The sequence below is a fragment of the Malaya genurostris genome, chromosome 2, assembly GCF_030247185.1.
Source record: "Malaya genurostris strain Urasoe2022 chromosome 2, Malgen_1.1, whole genome shotgun sequence".
Classification (NCBI taxonomy): domain Eukaryota; kingdom Metazoa; phylum Arthropoda; class Insecta; order Diptera; family Culicidae; genus Malaya; species Malaya genurostris.
In genome coordinates this window covers 198,842,272-198,863,339 of record NC_080571.1, presented here as the reverse complement: position 1 = coordinate 198,863,339, position 21,068 = coordinate 198,842,272, and the positions used below count along the sequence as shown (strand labels likewise).

General features: G+C 39.1%; 1 protein-coding gene across 3 annotated transcripts in view; it reads right to left on the bottom strand.

The window, feature by feature from the left end:
• Window positions 1-21,068, bottom strand: part of LOC131426972 (discoidin domain-containing receptor tyrosine kinase B) — a 702,887-nt gene that overhangs the window by 393,957 nt on the left and 287,862 nt on the right. For all 3 annotated transcript variants that reach the window (XM_058589807.1, XM_058589806.1, XM_058589808.1), the window contains one exon: window positions 1,089-1,410. In XM_058589807.1, coding sequence (XP_058445790.1) covers window positions 1,089-1,203 — 115 coding nt within the window. In that variant the 5' untranslated portion in view covers window positions 1,204-1,410. The remainder of the gene's footprint in view (window positions 1-1,088; window positions 1,411-21,068) is intronic.

Below are 21,068 nucleotides of genomic sequence, written 5' to 3'. Positions count from 1 at the left end.
TTAGTCTTGTTATTTGCGCGATGTTTAATCTTATAACTTTAACTTGAAATAAAGTGCGGTTGAGGCGTATTTATTTTTTTGCTAGCAGAGAAAAGCCTTCTGGGGCTGAAATTTACAATCTCTCTCTTCAGCAGGCATAAAACCTCCTCATAATTTTATATCAAAAGATTATAGAAACCCAACAGATGAAATTGTTGCTACTAAGGGCTTAATACTAAGTAATATTATACCTCCAGGCGATGGTCGAAAGTAGCTGATGGGTTGGAACTAAGTCAGATGACATTTTTGACTTTAAAGGAGGTCGAAAAATAATAGAAGGCTTTGCTGAGTAAGGATCCGTGCTTTCTCATGGATGTTAACAAAAAAACTTCCCCAAAATATTGTAAATGGAGTGTCGTGCCAGATAAATCCAATAAATATTTCGAATGGTGATATTGCTTGTTCGAAATGTTGCTGAAGTGATTCAAAAGAATGCAAAACTGTATCTCACCCTCCATGTATTCCAGATTTGGCGCCATCCGACTACCACTTGTTCATATGATGAAAAATGCTCTCACTGTCGGAAAGCGCTATACTTGAGCAAGACTATCAAAAATTTATTCAATTTTGTTTCTGGGTGATAAATTTTATGGGCCAGATTTCATGAACATCAAGAAAATTATAAAAATCCAATGTGCTATGGACAATGCTATGAATAAAAATTGTTTATTCCTTTCCCAAAACTTTGCTCAAATAACACAGGAAAATTACTTCCAGATTCAGCAGCTTGAGACATGTGGATTGAGTTTCTATTTGGAGTAAAGTTATTCACGTTGAAAAGTGCATTTTTATGTTTTACGGAGATTGATCAGATGACATTTTTTAAACAACGATTATCTGCAAATAGCTATACATATCGTCCAAATCAAGCCTGTATTACGAATCATAAATCATTGCACCAAATCCATTGAACTAATTTCTCTCGCAGTAATCGTTCTTACTAGTTAAACTGCAAAACCTGTCCGTTCCGTCAGATAAATGGCACCCTTCTCGGGCCTCGTCCGCTGCAGCAAACAACCAAACATTCAATTTGCCTATTTCTCACTTACCCAAATCGAGTGTCTCAACATGCAGGAACACCTCGAGGAAGATGAGCACCAGCACGAATTTGTTCCACCAGGTAACGGCATTGACTAGTACTTCCGGTGAGCGGATGACGGCCATTTTTACATCCACCAGAGCTGACCCGTGGGGTACCGGGGAAGACTGACCCAATTTGTTCTTACTGATGAACACTTCCGAATTCGTGACTGACTTTTATGCTGTCCCGTGTTCCGCTGGTTGCCTGGTTTCGTATGTCGTGTCGATATATTTCTGGCTCAAAAGTTCTGCTTTTCAGCTTGGCATGTTTCCTCTCCTTCGAATCGTGGCCTGCAATAGAAGAACGGAAAGAAAGACGGGTAATTTAATTTGTGCCATATGTGAGAGTCATGAAACGCGAAATGTTTCACGTGAAAAGTTGAATCAGATTTCGCGCGACTCATTACGGCTTCGAATCGGTCTAAATTTAGCAAACGAACCGTCAGCCGTTTAGTATCACACAATTTACAGTCCGGACCGTGCAATTAATTGAGAACAGACTTTTACAAATGGTAAATACTTTGAATGAGTTTCGCCTGGCTCCAGGTTTGCATTGAATTTCACTCGTTGAAGACAACAACAAAAAACAGCCGTAGACGGCTCTGCCAATCTTCATTTTCTACCGTCAAACACAAAGAACATTGGCGTGACAGAGTTCAAGGCTCGGTTAGTTTCGAATTACGTGATGTAAATTCAATCAAATAATCCCAAAACACACTTCCACTGTAGCAGTGCAATACTAGCAAATGAACTCCCGAAAGTGGATGTAGCTTCGCTCTTTCGTATTTAATTACATCGAATAAATGATATCATGAATTTTAATTAAATTCATCTTTACGATTCTGCCGCGCTCGGTTCGTAAAACTTTGCGTTCAGCGATGGATCATGCAAACGGCACATATTTCGCTGGGATTCCTGTTTCCGAACGCCAATCCTCGCCGTCTGTAGTTGGCCATGAAGCAGCGGATGCATTTGCACCAGTTTCAAATTGGCAATGTCGAAAATGTTGCTTCATAGTAGGCAAAGGAATCAACCCAACCTCCGTGACCTGCTGCTCTGTTCTTCTCGAACGACTCTGGTTTGAAGAAGGGATTTTAGAGAGGAGTTATCGTGATAAGACAAGGTGCAGGAATGGAAATAAATCGGGTACTGGATTTTGGTCATTATTTGAACTTAAACTGCAGTTCTTTGGCGCATATGTTTGCTGGGTCGTTCGATGCATTTGAACTTGTCATATGTTACGGAAATCCTAATTCAGAGCATTTGCATCGCTGAGAGTATTCTCAGAGCTGATTATATTTTATCCAAATGGTGTAGCCGGGTTTTCATATAAAAACTGGCCCCAAACAGAACAAAAATTGATATAAGCGGTTTGAAAGGGTTTATATTGGAGATTAATTTTCCCAAGTTTTAACCCCTTAAGAGCAAATTCAGCAGCTAGAAGTTCTATATGAAAGATCTATAATAGAAAAGAAACTGGAACAAACCTATCCCCAGCAAGCCGTTCTAGTTTTATTTATTCGACCAGTTCTTCTGTCAAATTTAAAACTGGTCTACGATGCCGTATATTTGTATAAATAAATCATTTATGAGTACATTACGCTGTATTTTTTTAAAGATTTTTAAAAAATGTGGACGGGTACAATATCAGACAAAATGAATCATTCAGAAAAGCATGCGTCTCCATCAAATTGTCATCATCTGATGGAGACGCATGGTATTTAGTTCTAAAATCATATATTACATGCCCTTAGAACTAAATACCATGCGTTTCCATCTACAACTTGCTTAGTAAATACATATTTCGATTAAAGCAATGAAACAATATGATTTTCCGAAACTGTTCAATAAAGGGGTTCTCTTCAGGAAATAGCAAAAAACTGAAAATATCAACGATTTATTAATTTTAGTTTGACGTAAAGCCGCCATGACTAAGTTCAGTTTTTTGCAATGACTGAGCGGAAATATATATTGGAGAAGCCAAGTGAAAGAACAACTAACAGAAAAGATGAATTTCTGGAAAAAGATACGCTCAGAGACAGGACTCGAACCTACGTTCTTATGCATTCCGTGCATACGCGCTACCATTTCGCCACTCTGATCTTGCTTTAGCCACACTAAAACTCACAGAAATAGTAGCAACGTACATCGAACATGGTCTACATCCTGGCCGTCACCCGACCGATACCTTATATCCAAACATCTTCTCTGTCCATCAAACACTAGTCATCTCGCTTTATACCTATTTCTCCGATCAAGCATTGAGTAGGAGAGTGTATTTATAATCGCTTGTCACCTTCTTTAATGGTGCCAGTCGCTGGCTGGACATCGTCAGCGACAGACCCCTATGAAGGTTGTATTGATTGTCTGCCCTTTCCTACCAGAAGCAGATTGTTACGGCAAATCAAACCGCAATTGTTTTTAACGATTTATTAATTTTAGTTTGACGTAAAGCCGCCATGACTAAGTTCAGTTTTTTGCAATGACTGAGCGGAAATATATATTGGAGAAGCCAAGTGAAAGAAAAACTAACAGAAAAGATGAATTTCTGGAAAAAGATACGCTCAGAGACAGGACTCGAACCTACGTTCTTATGCATTTCGTGCATACGCGCTACCATTTCGCCACTCTGATCTTGCTTTAGCCACACTAAAACTCACAGAAATAGTAGCAACGTACATCGAACATGGTCTACATCCTGGCCGTCACCCGACCGATACCTTATATCCAAACATCTTCTCTGTCCATCAAACACTAGTCATCTCGCTTTATACCTATTTCTCCGATCAAGCATTGAGTAGGAGAGTGTATTTATAATCGCTTGTCACCTTCTTTAATGGTGCCAGTCGCTGGCTGGACTACTGTGTTGCTACTATGTCTGTGAGTTTTAGTGTGGCTAAAGCAAGATCAGAGTGGCGAAATGGTAGCGCGTATGCACGGAATGCATAAGAACGCAGGTTCGAGTCCTGTCTCTGAGCGTATCTTTTTTCAAAAATTCATCTTTTCTGTTAGTTTTTCTTTCACTTGGTTTCTTCAATATATATTTCCGCTCAGTCATTGCAAAAAACTGAAAATATTTAGTTTAAAATTACATGTTGTTTGTATAGAAAATCGATGATGCGAATTAATACATTCTTTGTGGGTCTTCGGGACTTGCTGCAGGCGCTTCGACATGATTTCTATCTGTTTTATAGTATTTCTTCTGCTGATAGCTAACCTCGAAACCTTCAGACTATCTCGCAAGATGTTGAAGTTAGAAACGAATTACAACCGTCCGCTGGCACACATGTTCACTAATGCATTCCCTACATCATTGCTTGGTAAATCGACCCAGTCGTGCGGCGTGTGTAGATAACAGAAGGAATAGAATTATTTTATCATTATTAATTACGTCAATACAGAAGCCCTGAACTCAAGTTATAGATGGAAACGCATGGTATTTAGTTCTAAGGACATGTGATATATGATTTTAGAACTAAACACCATGCGTCTCCATCGGATGATGACAATTTGATGGAGACGTATGCTTTTCCGAATGATTTATTTTTTCAAAGTCTGATATTATACCCGTCCACATTTTTTAAAAATCTGAAAAATACAGCGTAATGTACTCATAAATGATTTATTTTTTTATATAAAATCTAAATCATTTTTTTTCACATGAAATACATTTTGAAAAATTCTGAAAAAAAATCAGAAAGGTTTCCCAAAATTCCTAAAATATTCCTGATTTTTTACAATTTCTTTGCTAAAGTGGTTTTCGAAAAATTTAAATAGAATGAAAATCAGAAGAACCACCCTAACTCCACCAATATGGCATTAAGAGTTTAAATTTGGGGAAAATCATCTCCAATATGAACCCTTTCAAACAGCGTATATCAATTTATGTTCTGTTTGGGGGCAGTTTTTATATGGAAACCTGGCTACACTCTTTGCTCTTGTTACGGTTGTGAGGATCTCATATCTGCTAAGCTTTGCGGGTTGATTCCTCATTTGGTGTGATTGATACTTTATTTATTTTAATAAAACTTTGTTGAAAGATTCGATAAATCTTATGACAATTTGTGTTTTAGTCTTGTTAGGATTCAAAAAATAACATGCAAACGCAATTACGTTATGAAAACTGCGAAAATGTTACCGCAGAACGTAGCTAACTCCTAACCGGTGAAATTGTTTTGCCAATTAAACTACCCTGCATAAGTCCAATTGACCAGAAAAACCAACCATGCTTCGCTGTACTTGACCATCACAGTATTCACCTATATCTATGGAAACATATTCAACAGAAAACAAACACACACTGGCTATCCTTTCCATTTCTGCTTTACCGCCGGCACTGGTTCGAGGTTTTGGTTTTGTCAATTTTGCTGCCTATGGGGCACACATATGCGTTATGCATCTATTTGACGATCTCAACTAACATGGGATACTGATCAAATTTAAATTTTAAGGTTTTGAGGCTTTTTGAATTGTACTTTTATTTCAATTGTTCAGAAAATTTATTAGTTTAGAAATTAATTCATAATAATAATTCTAGTTTTTGTTGTGATTTGTTTATTGCGTATTTGAGGCGTCTGAGGGAAATCTGGAAAATTGGGTGGAGTCACATTTTTCTCAATAAAGTCAAGTCAGCTCGAAAAGTAAGGTCAGAACTTCATGATACCGTTATGCGATGAAATGAAAGAAAAACCCCTTTTTGGAGACACGCCTACTTGCAAAGGGACTCAGTCATAGACGCTTCAGTGATGACAAGTTTTGTTCTCTTTACACAAGTACTTATGACTTGCCAAATTATCAGTTTGTGAACAAATTTATCTTCAAAAACGAGTCTAAACTTGACCGGAGAACCTATCTTAGGTTTAGTGAGGTAAAATATTTGGCCCGGAAGTTATTTCATCGTCCATCAAAATGCATCCAATTATATTTGGTCAGAACTATCTCGTACAGTTTCGATTTTTGGCAACACAGTTTTGTTCCAGCTACCTATTGGGTTGATTATATAGGTTGGGCTATTTAAATTGGAAGCATTTGTTTCTGAACAAAATAAGTGAAAAATATTTTTCATTTCGTTGAAGGAGATACGCTACAGCTATTTTATGAAAATGTTATCGCGTAAATGACATGCTTTGGCCTTGAGTACCACATGCGCCTTTTTTCAGCGTTTTTTATCGTTTTGGCTAATGTATCTGTCGAAATGGCGGTGATTTTACGTCGTATGTTGTCTTTGAGTTGAGCTATGGTTCTTGGCTTATCAGTGAACCAGGGGTACCCAAACTCGACGTAAACGAAAACTTACTATGGCGGTCGACGAGGTATAGAAATCGACCCCCTATTGTTTGAATTAAGTTGTTATTTGAAATATTTACGCTAAAAAAGTTGTGTTTATTTGACCATCCGCAGAAATTCGTAAGTATTTTACATCAATATTAAAAACGCAGGAAATTGAATTTTCAAAGGAATTTGTTGATGGGGGTTTGAGGCCTAAGTTAGTTATAGTAAAGGGCTCCATGACCCAAAATAGTTTGGGAACCCCTGGTGTATACCTTGGATTTCAAATAGCCTCACAAAAAAAGTTAATTGAAGGTTTCCAGTGGTATAGAACCGACAATTTTACTTTTTAACGCAACATACCCATTTAACGTTTGGTTTTGGTTTGGTTGATGTTCGCAATTGAGAAGTTATTTGGAATGTAAAGCTGGACAATTTCGGCGCGTTCTTTTGGTGTACACTGTTCCATGGTAAAATGGTTTTGGAATGACGCTTCCAACGCCGTATGTCATTAATCGATCAGAAAATTCGGTCAAAAGTTGTTGGGTTGCCCGATGCTTCCGCTTTAAATGGCCCACGCTGGACACGCTAGAAGTCCTTCTCGGAAACAAATTCACCGAACTGAGCTTTTTCGCCAGATCACGACCGGAGATCCCAGGATTCTGTTTTACTGATTATGAACAGCAGCTGGAAGAGGCACTACCAACGGAAAAGCGGTTTACCGCACACAGATAAAAATATTTTGTGAATTTACATCTATTTTCATGCACATATTTGGAGCAGGTAATTAAACATAAAATTACCTCACAATTCTGTACGTTTCAATACAATTTAATCGCAAAATAAGCGTTAATTGAAAGATACAGTTATATTCATTGAAAATTCAATGCAATTCAATTTAGTTTTGCATCGATGAAGGTTTTCAATCAAAATTTCGATTCAACCCATGTCCATTCCATGTTACTATTGATTTACATCTCGTGTAAATTTCATTATTTCTTTCTGTGCAGCTATCCTTGAATCTGGTTGGAGTGGCGTCCGAACTGCCATGGGTAGCACCGCAGCAGCTACACATGTAAGGCGGCACCGAACGAAAGAAAACGACTGGATTGATGACAAATGCGAGTAGTTAGTGGTTGAGAGCAATGCAGTATTGACGAGCAAGCTACAGCACACAAGGAATGGAACCGGTTGGCACTAAACCAAAAAAAACTCTGTATCTCGTAGAAAAAAAGCAATAGCAGGAATACCACGATCGCGAATAGATGATGAACGGTGGCCATGTGTCACATGCCGATTTGTACAAGGACACCAACGCAAATCTTCACACGAACCACTACGAGGTGACAATAGCGAACACCTCAACGACCATGCAATGGAAAACGAACATACTTTCAAGTTCATCCGTTATTACGAACATTTATTGACAACGATTGTGCAATTGATACAAAAACACATGCGTCGATCCCATCACAAAGACAGTAATAAAATTAGCGACAAAACAATTGTGAAACTCGTGAGAACTACTACGTAATGTAAATAAGAAATGCAATGATGTTTACAAAACCATGCAAACTTAATTTCTAATGAATAAGTTTCACATTTGATTTTCAATACAACGGCTCTTAACACAAACGTGGATCTTGTTAAATAATCTGTTTATGAAAAATTATAATGCAACATATTGTTGAATTGATCTTTTGTGTTTTTGTAAATGAAAAATCGACAGCGAACTGCATTTTTATGGTGAAACATGTATTCGTACGCCCGATATTTTCAAGCGCCTTTGAATTAACGTGTTTTGATAATTCTAAACCAATTTCTGTGAAAATAACTGTCTATTATTTTTAATAAGAATCATCGGAATGGTGTTCAAAATACGTGTATTCAAACATTCTTTAAAATTCTCAGACGGCTTTGATCAAACTAATGTGTAATTAAACCTAATAAATCTCGAAATGAATTTTTCTTGAATATTTTCCAATATGGCATCGATGGTAACAGTGAGTTGAATAGAAAATGGTTCACCCAACGTAATGACATATATTATCTGAATAACAGGAAACATTAACATGTTAATATCTTGGAAAGAAATGCTCTACGTTTTGTTTTTTTTATCAATTTCAATCTTCTAGTTGAATTAAACAACAATACAGTATAATCTTTCATCTTAGCGGGCCCGACTTTTGTGATACGCATTGCAGGTATTATTTTGGTAAGTCCGTGTGCTGGAGTTGCAAAACCAAGTTTCACAAGCGGTAATATATAACTATGAGAGTTACTAAGATGAACTTAACTTTTCGTTCAATATCTTTGAAAAGTGATGTCAGGTCTGTTCATTTTTTCGCGAGATGAAAACCGAATACAAATTATCTGATTTAATTTTTGTTTTCATTGCGTATGTAATGCTGTATTCCTGCAACTTTTATGATAATAATCTCATGTCTGCAAGTTTTGCGTTCAATTCAAACAGATAAATCTTGCACAACTTTTTTGCAAGTTTTGAATTTTATATCAATGTTTTTCTAAAACTGAAGAAAACTGCGCACACTGATCTAAAAATTCATGAGGCAGCCAAAACAATGCGGATTCTGCAAAAATATATTTTTTACAGCAACGTTATCAATTCGGCTTAGCCTTTTTTGCCTTGCGGAGAGCATTAATCATTTCACTAATTTTTCTTCCGCAAGAGATTTTCAGCAATTTCGACGTATATTGTGTCCGGTACAATTATGACAGCCGTTTGGAAAGTTTTTGATAAGTTGCACAGTTGTTATAGTTACTCCCGTTTTACATGACGTAGTGAAATTTTTTGTAGAGCTTCTAGTGAAACATTAACAAGTTGGTGGTCAAAACAAATGATTATCATTTGTCAGATGAAGCTCATGTTAATACACCGATTCAAGCTAATGTTTTAAAAATTCCAAAAAAATGAAATGGCTTGAAAAAAAAACAACCTCTGAATCTAATAACGTTTCAGCAAAACACAGCGTGCTAATCGCGTATTTAGTCACTATTATAAGATTAGAATCCGAGAAATGGAAAACGCTAAACTATCTGTGCTACCCTGTACATTTCGATACAACATCAAAAATGTTCGTCTTCCGTTTACCAAATTCCCAAATTCAATTAGTCATCACACATTTGATCCGATTTCCTCCATCTGTGCTTTCAAATCAACTTGATTCGAACGTCAAACAACCACCTCATAAGTCAGAAAGCACAAAAAAAGCGAACTGCACAAGTGGATGTCAATTTGTCACGATTTATGACTACTTCAAACGGTGACAGATTGCTATTGGCTGTTTGCATCGACTGGATACCTCCTGTTTTGCATTCCATAAACGGAAAAATTTAATAAACATTCCGTGAGCGATACAAATTTAAGCTCGAATCTCACCGAATCAAGGAGGCAAATCACGTGCCGATATTGATTTTGTCGCCGCTTCCTTTGCTCGGTTGCTTTTAAGCAGCGAAGAATTTATGTTTCGCCATTTTTTTTAGTACGCCTGCACGCGAATCAGAATGCAAATATTTCGCCAGAATATAAAAAAAATTAGTCAGTAACGTGATAGTGAAACAAGTTAACAGCGTAATCCTTCGTTCTTCCGACTAGGAGATCGAAGCCCACTCACCGAATACCGTCGCTTGGAGTGATGACAATAATAATTATGATGATCATGACGACGGCGACGAATCACGTAAATTAAACTCGCAATTTTCGGATCTTGCCGTATTTTCTTCCCTCCCCCTGGTCTGTTTGATGGAGGGGTTGGTAGCACGAAAATTGACTACGGCGAATGAATTCGAAATCGAGTCCGATACCGAAGCGGCATCAAAATCCTGTACAGATTTAGTCGCTTCAATGGAGGCAAATTGAAATCCGCTTCCGCTGTGACGAGGCAAACCGGAAGAGCTGATGAAATGAAAATCATTTTCGTTAGCACTGCTTTTTTTCGCATTCGGAAGGATGAGGTGGAAACGGCATAAATTCATGGAATCGCGTTTTATTTATGAGCCAGGATAAGTACAGTCATTTGCACTTCCATCGATGTTTGTCATTTCAAGTACAGTTATGATAATACCTGGCAGCATATTCGCCTCTCTTCGATGAAACAGTAGCAATAGGTGAAGGTCACTAGTGGAAGCTAATCGCACTTCGCTTGATCGCACCAGCCACTCCGACTCGATTAGCAACGTTATGTTGCACCATGCAAACGAGCCGTAGCTAATTCGCTTCGACTTGCTAAACATCAAATGCACCGACTTTCTGTCGCATAACAAGCGAGCAAATAAACTTAATCCGGCCCGAGCACTTTGTAGCAAATATTTGCTTTCCGACGAAGCCAGCTCGAAGCCAGGTTCTTCGTCAATTCGTCTCGGTTCCTCCAACGACCATTTTCTCCTACAAGGCAGGCCGAGCTCTAGGCCGATAGTGGGCTAGGCAGACACCGGATAGAGCTAGGCTGGTCCAACAAATCACTCCCAGCGCCGAATGATACTCTGCTCGACACTGCCCGAGAAGGAGTGAAAGAGTTTGTATGATTGATGGGACCAATAAAAGCACTAATTAATTGCGAAAAGCAGTCCGATTATATGTATTTGGATGAATTTAATAACTTATTGCTACCGCAACTAGCAACTAGTGTTCTAGGTTGGTTCTGTGGGGTACTGATGATGTATGGAAAGTGATGCCAGCACAAGTGTGATTTCGAATCTATGAAAATGTACCAATCTAATAAACATAACTGTCATTTCGATGTGGAACACATATTTGTTTTCTATATAGGGCTGCAAATCAGAAACTCAAGAAAAATACACGTGGAAATATGGTCAGGTTTTGAACACTTACAGCTCAGCCAATTTTGCATCAATTATTAATGTTATTACATTGAAATATTGATTAATAGCTACCGATTGCATATTTCGTCTGCTAAAAATCTCCGGCTTACCGGATTTCACTGCCATAGTCGACGGTTTTGAAGGAGTAAGCGATATATTAATGGCAAAGCATCGCTCTGATTGGTCAATCGATGTAAAAGCGAAACTGTTGGAAGCACGCGAATCTATAAATATAAGCGAAATTATAGCTAACGTTTCAGTCCTACGTGTGGCATGCTAGAGGTAGGTTGTTGCTAGACAGTAAAACAAAAAGTGCCATAAAACGATTTGAAATTTCAATTGGTTTGCTTTGATCTTGTGTCATGCGAGTTTGGAGGAAATACTTTGTTATGTCGCTTTGTAAGAATCTCAAGGTAAATTTTGAGTGCTTAAGATTAATTTCTAATTTAAACTCGATTTATTATCGAAACCGCAGAACGGTAGTAATGGTAGAGAACTGAACGGCATAAAAATAACTGCAGGCATGCAAAACTCGACGAAAACAAGCTTAAATATCGAAATCCGTTAATATTTGGGCTTTTAATGTAATTTCGGTAATTTCGTTGGATACAACACAAACACGAATCAAGACAAACAGAGTCCGAGTTCGCGTGTTCGATGTTGGTCCTTAATACACTGCGGTATGAGTCTGCTGGTGGGTGTCACCCATGCTGATACCAGACCAAAACCACAAACGCAAGCGCATTTCGGAAGCGTATCTAGTCATGCTGATGCAGAGTCGGTCGAACTTCCGGTGTCGATTGGTAGCTATTGATGAATCCTGAATTAGAGGATCAGAGATTATAGGATAATAGAGAATCAGAATGAATATCTGACAGTTCACTGAAGGCGGCTCGAGTGCTCCAAAGTGGTCAAGGGACCAGCCATGACAATTCCGACCCATCAAACCTCCCTAGTAGGGAGGTTCGATGGGTCGGAATTAAAATGGCGTCGGTTTCCTGGGATTATTATGGTATACATCATACGATGCCAGAGGAAATGCTGTCCAGTTTGATTCACGAAATGCATATAAAATAAATTGTTTCTGGATCGATTCAATGCGTTTTTATGCGTGAATAATATTTTATGGATTTCATACTAGGCTGCAATACTCCATACTATATGACATATGTACTTTATAATAATTTAATTGTATATGGCTCCTTGAACCCCGTTTGCTTTATTGATTATAGTATTGTAGTGTACCACAAAAGTGAGCTATCAGTCTAAGACTACGCCTAAATCTCGTACAATTTAACATTTTTCTACAAATTGGTTTCCTAGATGTATATCTATAGATATAATTTCATTTTTCCTAGTGAATGTTATTGAATTACATGTTTTTTTAACTTTGAGCATGAGAAGACTTTTGCTGTGCCAAGTGTGAAATAGATTGATTTCATTCTGGAATATTCCAGCGTCGTTAATGTTTCTATTTTCAATGAAGAATTTCATGTCGTCAGCATAAGCATTGAGTATGAAGAAAATGTTGTTTACAGATGTAGCATCCGACCGATATTGGTCGGGTTCGGGTACAGAAAAAGATATGTTTGTCGGGTGCAGATCGGATTCAGGTTAAAAAATTTGGTCGGGTTTGGGTCGGATATGGGTAAAGATTTGTATTTGTTTTTATCGGGTACGTGTCGAGTTTAGGTTTGGAAGAAAAAAAATCTCGAGTTCGGGTCGGGTACGGTTAAAAGTTTAATGTTTTCAATCGGGTACGGATAGGGTTCGGGTTTGAAAATATGCTTACCCGTCCATCTCTAATTCACAGCTCAAGGATAACTCTCAAATAAGCCTGATCTTGTTGAAATCGGTTAAGGCATCTCCGAGAAAATTGAGTTGAGAGAAAAATTTTTGGCAAATTCACACACTTACATTTTTTATCTCGTCGAATTGAGTCGAATGGTATATAACATTAGAGGTCTCTAAAGCTCCGATTAAAAGCCGGTTTCCCATCCACTCCATTACTTTTCTATAGATAAAGAAAAAACTGCCACTGAGAGGTTTTTTATACTCCGTGCGTCCGGTTTGCGCTAAGTTTGCATGACTGTTTTCCTATTTTATGTTTTGTCTCCGACTCATCAGTGCATTGGCAGTTTATGAATCAAAGTGACGGCCAGAAAGTCGTCACATTTTTTCTTTCTTTCGAAACTTATCGGTTAATATTGAGCCGTTTAGCCACCTAAACCTTGGAAATTAAAAAAAAACTCCTAATGCACCGATGAGTCGAAAACGAATCGCAAAATAACGATAGCTAACCGAATCAATTCATGCAGTGGTGTAATGATGTAATGTAACAACGCCTTCGCACGGCATCAAATTCAACATATCATGTCAATTGTATGGGTGCTGCTATTTTAGTGCCCACGAATTAAACATTTCTCTCTCCTACCTCCTTGTACGAGATTGCGGACTCGCCTGAGGTCGCCATATGATGTCTTTGTTCGAGATCAATTTGTAAAACGTATTGAAACAGTTTCGTACGATTTTTGCATAGCCACTTTGAAGCACGGCTTGAAGATCTTAACATACATAATTCTACAATTCCGGGACCAGAAGTCGGATACAAATAAAGTTAGAGATTGTAAAACCCTTCATTTTATCTTGAGTTTTGAGAAAGTCAGTTTAGTTGGATTTGAGAAATCAACACGAAAAGAGCATCAGTTCCCTTGTTAGTTTACGTCGTGTGTGACCGACATATTCCAGCTTCGAAAATAACACATTCTACTCGAATTTTGACATAATAAATGTTGAAACATGCTGTTTTACGTAATATATCATTTGTTAAACCAATTATAAAAATATGTTATTTCCAACGCGCCAATATGTAAGTCTCAGACTGCATATAAAAAAAATTGTATTGTTTTCCTTTCTATCCAACATTAGGTAACGACATGTGAGATTCTACTCTATCTCTATTGTTTCCAACGGGAGGATAGAAAGGAGACTATATTGCATTGGTGATGCGAACGTGTGAAATGAAATCAGAACCAGAATCGCTTGCTCCATTTTGAACGAAAAGGTTTGGCATTACATTCACATTCTTTTGTTTTGATAGACTTCGCCACCGATTTATAGAGATTCCAGAGGCTCGAACATACGATAACTGGCTTGTAAGAGCAGCGTACTATGCATTGAACCCAACCAACCCGAAACACCGCAACTTGAACGTAACTTTGAATACAACATTAGTAAGGCAAACCATTTATTTTTGCAAAAATAGATTTTGCAATAATTATGGTTTCGGCTTTAGAGGTCTGTTAAGTAAGAATGGCTGTTATATTCTGCCCGACGTTTCGACCACTGGTTATGGTCTTTTTCAAGGGAAATATCTTGTCGTTCCTCGTCTGAAAATCGTGTGCCCACGAATGGTTGTTTACATAATAAAAAAGTTTCTTTCGTCACTGTTATTGCAATAATAACGTTTGTTTTAAACATTAGCCTATTTTACCACTAAGCACTACCTAACGTCACTTTCAAAGATGGTGGGTAAATCATAACAGCCGTTCTTTTCTAACAGACCACTAAAGCCGAAACCATAATTATTTCAAAATACTTGTACGGTCGATTCATCATTTTTCGATACATTTGACTTGGGAATGATTTTTAAAAGCAAGATGAGACCAATTATCGGATATTCGTTTCAAATATTGAAAACTTGAAACTGTTGTTTAACACCTGGATTAATAAGTCCCGAGACTAAAGCAGAGATGGCACTCGTAGTAAACCAGTAACCACGCCTTTCTAGAGTACTAACCTTTGCTTGAAACGGGTCAAAATTTTAAGTCGATCCGACCAGAAACAGCTGAGTTATCGAGGTTGGAGTAAAGTCGTTTTGTAGTTTGTTTGAAAAATGGAAAAAACCGAGTTTCGTGTTTAGATAATACATTGTTTTTTAATGGGTAAAAACACCGTGCAAGCGGAACAATGCATTGAAAAATGTTATCCGGACTCTTGTCCTTCAAAAGCAACGATTTGTCGGTGTTTAGCCGAGTTTAAACGTGGTCGTACCGACACAAATGACGCGGAACGCTCAGGTGGACCGGTGGAAGCCGTTACACCGGAAAATGTTAGTGAAGTGACAAAAATTATAATAAAAGATCGTAAAGTGAAGCTCCGTGAGATTGCTGCGATGACACAGATATCATATGGAAGTGTATTTACTATCCTTCATGAAAAATTGAGCATGAAAAAAGTGTTTTTTCAAGTGGGTGCCGCGATTGCTTTCGATGGAACAAAAATAGCAACGAGTCGATGATTCAGAAAGCAGTTTATCGAAAAAAAAAAAACGTTGGAACCATTGTATCACCCTAAAAGGTGATTATGTTGATGAATAAAAAAAAATTTTGCAAAAAAAAAGGTGTTTCTATTGTTAGTCTCGGGACTTATTGATCCATGTGTTATACTGAAATTTTAATCGATTCCAGCTCAGTATTAATAGTTTTGAAATATTTGCGAAGCTCCGTTTTCGCAATTGCTCACTATTCTATAATTGGGCAAAGCTGCGATGAAATTAGAGGATTCAAATCTTTTGGCATTAAACTGACTCCGTTGGCTCGGTACCTGTCCGACATTTTTCAAGCGTAGTGGTAGGATGCCAGATTAGACCTAACCAGAGCTTTGTGTTTTTTTCATGAATGGCAAAAAAATGTTTCTTAAGCTACTTTTCCATGTAAATTTCATCATTTTGGAAGAGATGAAAGAAGAGCTTATTTTATAATACACGGAAATCGTCTGTTAATTTTTTCTTTCGAACATCCTCCGGAACCCATCTAACTTAGATATATAAATATACTTTGCTTAGATAGTTAACGGAAGTTTGCTTTGACGTAATCTTCGTCATCCATCACGAGAATGCTTTACTTTTTGTTTCGGGTTGGGATATCAAAATAAAAATATATAGTGCAATTAAAGTGAAAATTCTGTTTGAAGTTTAAAAAATATGAAGAATCTAATTAAAATTAAATGGAAAAAGTACAGCTTAAACAATATACAGACATTTGTGAAACTTTTAGTTCTAGATGAACAATAGTCATCAAAAGACTAAAATATGATTATACAGATCAAATGAAATAAAACTGCTCATTAGATGTGGCTGTTCTCAAGATATTTAAATATGAACTACAAAGAACTCAGGTTTTCGTTGGACTGCGCCGTTGTAACAAGCTATAAGCAAATTTATAACGCTTGCATTTAAAAAACTGGACAAAAATTGTCAATTTTGCATGGGTTTACCTTCACTCGAAACTACCCCTGCAGCACCAATCATAGTAGTCAGCAGACAAAAATTGAAAGCTCTATCAATCGAACTCTAACCGTGATGACAAAAACAGCAACTCCGTTCGGTAGTGTGCACGTTCAAGGAATGGCACCCTGCCGAGTCTAAAAGGGGCACTCTGCGGCACTTTGTGGACGTCGTTCCGGAATCTACCAAATCTAGGCACTATTAGACAACAATCAGAGCAACGAAGGAAAATCGGGTTCCGGACGGCCGACAACCCTGAGCGACAAGAAGCTCCAAAGAAAGCTGAAGAGGAAAACCGAGGGCAAAGTGGCATCCCTCTTGGCCATAGACCGGGATGTCGGTGCAACCGGCTAAACAGTGAAAAAATACCTGCCGAACATGAACATACATGTCAGGAAGCGGTAGTCGCATCCACTAACTACGAAGCTGCAAGTAACGACGCAGCGGCTGAATGAAATGGTCGACGACTGGCAGGGCACTTCGTATTTTACTTCCCCAACGAAGGTGAAGTTCATTTCACACACCAAGTTTTCCAAGAAGGTGCTCTTGCGGCTGACAATCAACGAGAAGGGGATGTCAAAGCCAGTCTTTTATCGCTCCAAGTTGGCCGTGAACGAGGAAATTTATAGTATGAAAGGACTAGTGGAAGTTGCGTAGTTCGTCAATAAATACTAAAAGGGCGAAGACGTGGTGTTCTGGGTGGATCTAACGTCAGCCCACTACTCGAAACGATCGTTGGAGGCTAACCAGCCCAACGTCCCCCCGCTTCGTTTCATCAAGAATTTCTGGGCCAACATGAAGCATAAGATCTACTCCAACAATTTTGTCGTGAAAATTGAGGAGGAATTGGTATATAAAACGAAGAAAGAAAGAACTCAAAGACATGCCCACACGCATGTTTTCGTCTGCCATGGTGAATGTTCCGGTTAACTGCCGGAAGGCCGTTCGCAAGAGCCTAGAATGTTTTTGCAAGTAAGCTTGAATAAATACCTTCCATGGGAAATTCACCAGATGCAATTATCTGTCTTAGCTTTGTTTTTCTGACCATCCGAACAAAGTCCAATTTTTTAATGCAAACGTTAGTGCAGGGTGCAGTATTCACATTACAATAAATTTATGTTTGACTGAAGTTTTGAGATTTTAACGACATGGGAATAAAATGCATGGAAATGAAACGTATGAAAACCTTAACTTAAGTTTACGTTTCGTCTTCAACTCAGCAGATTATGTTGAACTGCTGACGCAAACCCCCGGATCAACATAATCCGCTGAGCAGACGTAAAGTTAATGCTATTTGCAAGACACTTTTTTATTACACAAGAAGTGTAACGTCTAAACTGACATCTCGAATGAAACAAGTTTCGGTTTACTGGCCGTACAGATTGTATGAAAACCGTTCCAACCGTTGTGGTTGTAAAATTTTTGTAATAGGCAAGTGAGTTTTGATACCGTTTCGAAACGAATCTTGATTTCAATTTAATCAGGCCCTTTATCAAAAGACTAAAATTATTCGTCTCTCCTGACAGCAGTTTGTTAATTTCGCCTTGAACACTACCAAGAGCTTGCAAAGTATTCCTGGATAATCAATAATGTTCATTGAATTAAATACTCATTTGCAAACAATGCGCTCATGCGTCATCTTCGAATCTTTCACACAACCTTGTAAACATGTTTATAATTACGAACCTCAAAAAATTAAGCAAAGCAATCAATACTTGATAATGATTTTTATATGCAAATGCTATAGCGATTTAAAAACTTCTGGAATGATTTATGTAAGTTCTAACCATGTTTCAACATTGACACTAAAAGAGCAATCAAACCATTATTGTAACTAATAAAGCAACATTTGCTAATTCCTCCATATGTCACAAATACTAATGACACGCCCCTGCACCGTTTCTGTCCCAGCCCCTGCCCCAGTTTGCGAATCCACAGTGTGGGGTGTGCTTAGAATGCGACCTCGTCCAACCATTGATTAATTATGGACCATGCAAATTACCAGTCACAGAGCTTCTTCCGTTGGCTTTGTTTTGTTGATATTATTCTTCTTTTATTTTCCTGACTACCCGCTTGTGACTTTTAGCCGGACAAAACGAGCTGTAAGGTAGCAAGCGACAACAACCGGGGCAACTAGAAATGGACGCACAAACACACAAACACCCGTACATTTATGCAAATTTCTAGGATAACGAAAATACTTCGCCTAAGTAGGCTAGGACATTTGTGGGATTGCGTCTCGTCGCGTTTATGAGTTACTGCGAAGGCGGTTTCCTTGTTGTAAACAGTATGTTCTGGTATTCTAGGAAACAACAACAACGCGTTGATGCGTTTCATCGTCATTTTGAGGCAAGGACCACCCTCTCCGTCGCCTATCGGTCAAACTTCTGCCGGACCGTGGTATCATCTTGATGGCAGAAATCGCCCACTTTCCATGCGGCATACCCGTAGTCCAATGGCGCCAAACTGGAGAAGACTCGACACTGAAAAACACCCGACAACAGTCCACGGTAGGTAGGCGACCATTTATGGAGACGCACGATCTTGCATGTTTTTGCTTTGGCACTCCGGTTGTTAGTTTTTAGCCACACCAACTCGCCACCCGAACCGTTCCCGTAGAATCCGACTGATTTCTGAGCGTTTCATGCTAATGGTGAGGTAATAATGTTCACAGATTAGATCGAATTTAAGCTCCGCCGCGGTTGGCCTTCTTTGGACTACAGACCGCACATTTTTCGCGTTAAGAAATTCGCGTCAAGTTGCCACACATGAGCACAGGGCTAGGGTTGAAGCGTGATCATATTGCTGGGCTTGATATATTTATAATGTTTTTCTTTCTCATTTGCCCCGATCCCATCCTGCCCTCCCGAGGTCGCCGGAGTCGAGCCACGGAGTCGAGCGTGAAGATTGAACATTATGATAAATTCAATATATTACAACACATTCGGTCGCCCTCGACGACTAACACGACGAGTGCTGAGTGCCGCCGAAAGACCGCGGTGATCGCGTTCAATCGTGCAAGCGGTGCCGGGTCAGGCCGCTTGACCGGCGTGCACAAATTATGCCAAATATGGAGTGCGTCTTAATGAACACGACCATAAATGCTGACTTGTGTTGAGATGTTTTAGTTTGTCTCTTCGGCTAGACTACTGGGCAGCTACTGCCATTGCAACTTAATTAGCGTTGAAAAGGTGATTGATCGACAGACATTTTCGGAGCGAATAAAATCATCAAATAGTCACTTGTGTGCCGTTGTGTTCTCCGTGGTTGCCCGGGTTGAAGCTAAAATTATATCCAACTCGTCATGGCCGTCCATTTCCTTCCATTGGTTAGACAATTATTTCAACATTCGAAATTGACCGAGCCCAATAGGTAAATGACGTGACACAATTCTTGACAAGTTTGCAACACACTCCTCCCGGTACGTGTAAGAATCATTCCGTAGCAATGTAATGGCAATCATGTCAGATAGCATCTTCTATCCTAGTCACATATTAACTCATTCTCCGAACGGATTCAGAATTTTCCACATTCACGAACCGAGTCTCGCTTATCCCCCGTGAGGCTGTAATTACGTCCCAGAAACATCTGCATGTTCCGTCGCTCCAATGGGAAGCGGCATATTGATTTCCACGCACCGGCATCGCACATCTTACCGAATTCCATTTCCTGTACTCGTGACTCACATCGATTCATCGCCCCGCAGTCTAAACAGCCGGCATCCGTTCGTGGGTGGGTGCTTCCTTTCGCTCTACTAAATCCCATTCATTTCCCTTACGAATCCAATGGTTACGCATTGTGAATCCAGGACAGGTGGCACAGGACCTGCGTTCCTGTGGCAACCCCTCAGTAAATCCTTAGTTCCGCTCTGGCATCGAGATCAAACAGCGCTGAACAATGCGTGCGTTGCGTTCCCGTTTTGCCTGGCTTGGCCTGGCCTGGCATGCCATCGATCGTTTTGTGCCGAATGCTGAGTTTGCGAAGCGGGTTTTTGGCGCGTGGAATTTAAATAAACATTATTCAACGACGACACACGACCCGAATGCCTTTTCTGATTATTTTTTACGCGCACACTGCGTGAGTATGAGTAAATGAGCTCCGCATACGGAAGGGTGGTGGTGGGAAATTTTCGGAGTAGAATCTGCCACAGATGACGGGACTGGGTTTTGGAGACGGTTACCGGGGCTATTGGGGAGCGTAGCTTCTTTTCCGTCTGTTTACCGAATCATTAATACTAATGAGTGAGACTGAGTGAACGTGTTTGAGTTTCAGTTCGGTCGTGCATACACACTTTTTTTTTTCTCTCTCTCTGTCCCGAACTCGACGACGAGATTGCTGAAAGCCACGAAATATGGTTCCTGCTGATGGATGTTGTCGATGGAGTGAATACTAATTGTGTACTTTTCATTTCATTTGTTGTTGACTCTTGGAAGGCAGGTGATTTGTGAGTTGTGGTTTTTAGGCCGAGCGTGCGATTTCGGTTTTTTTTTCGTCATGATATTTGGCGGTCTTTGTTTGTTCTGCAAACATCCAAGTGAAGACACGGTTAATA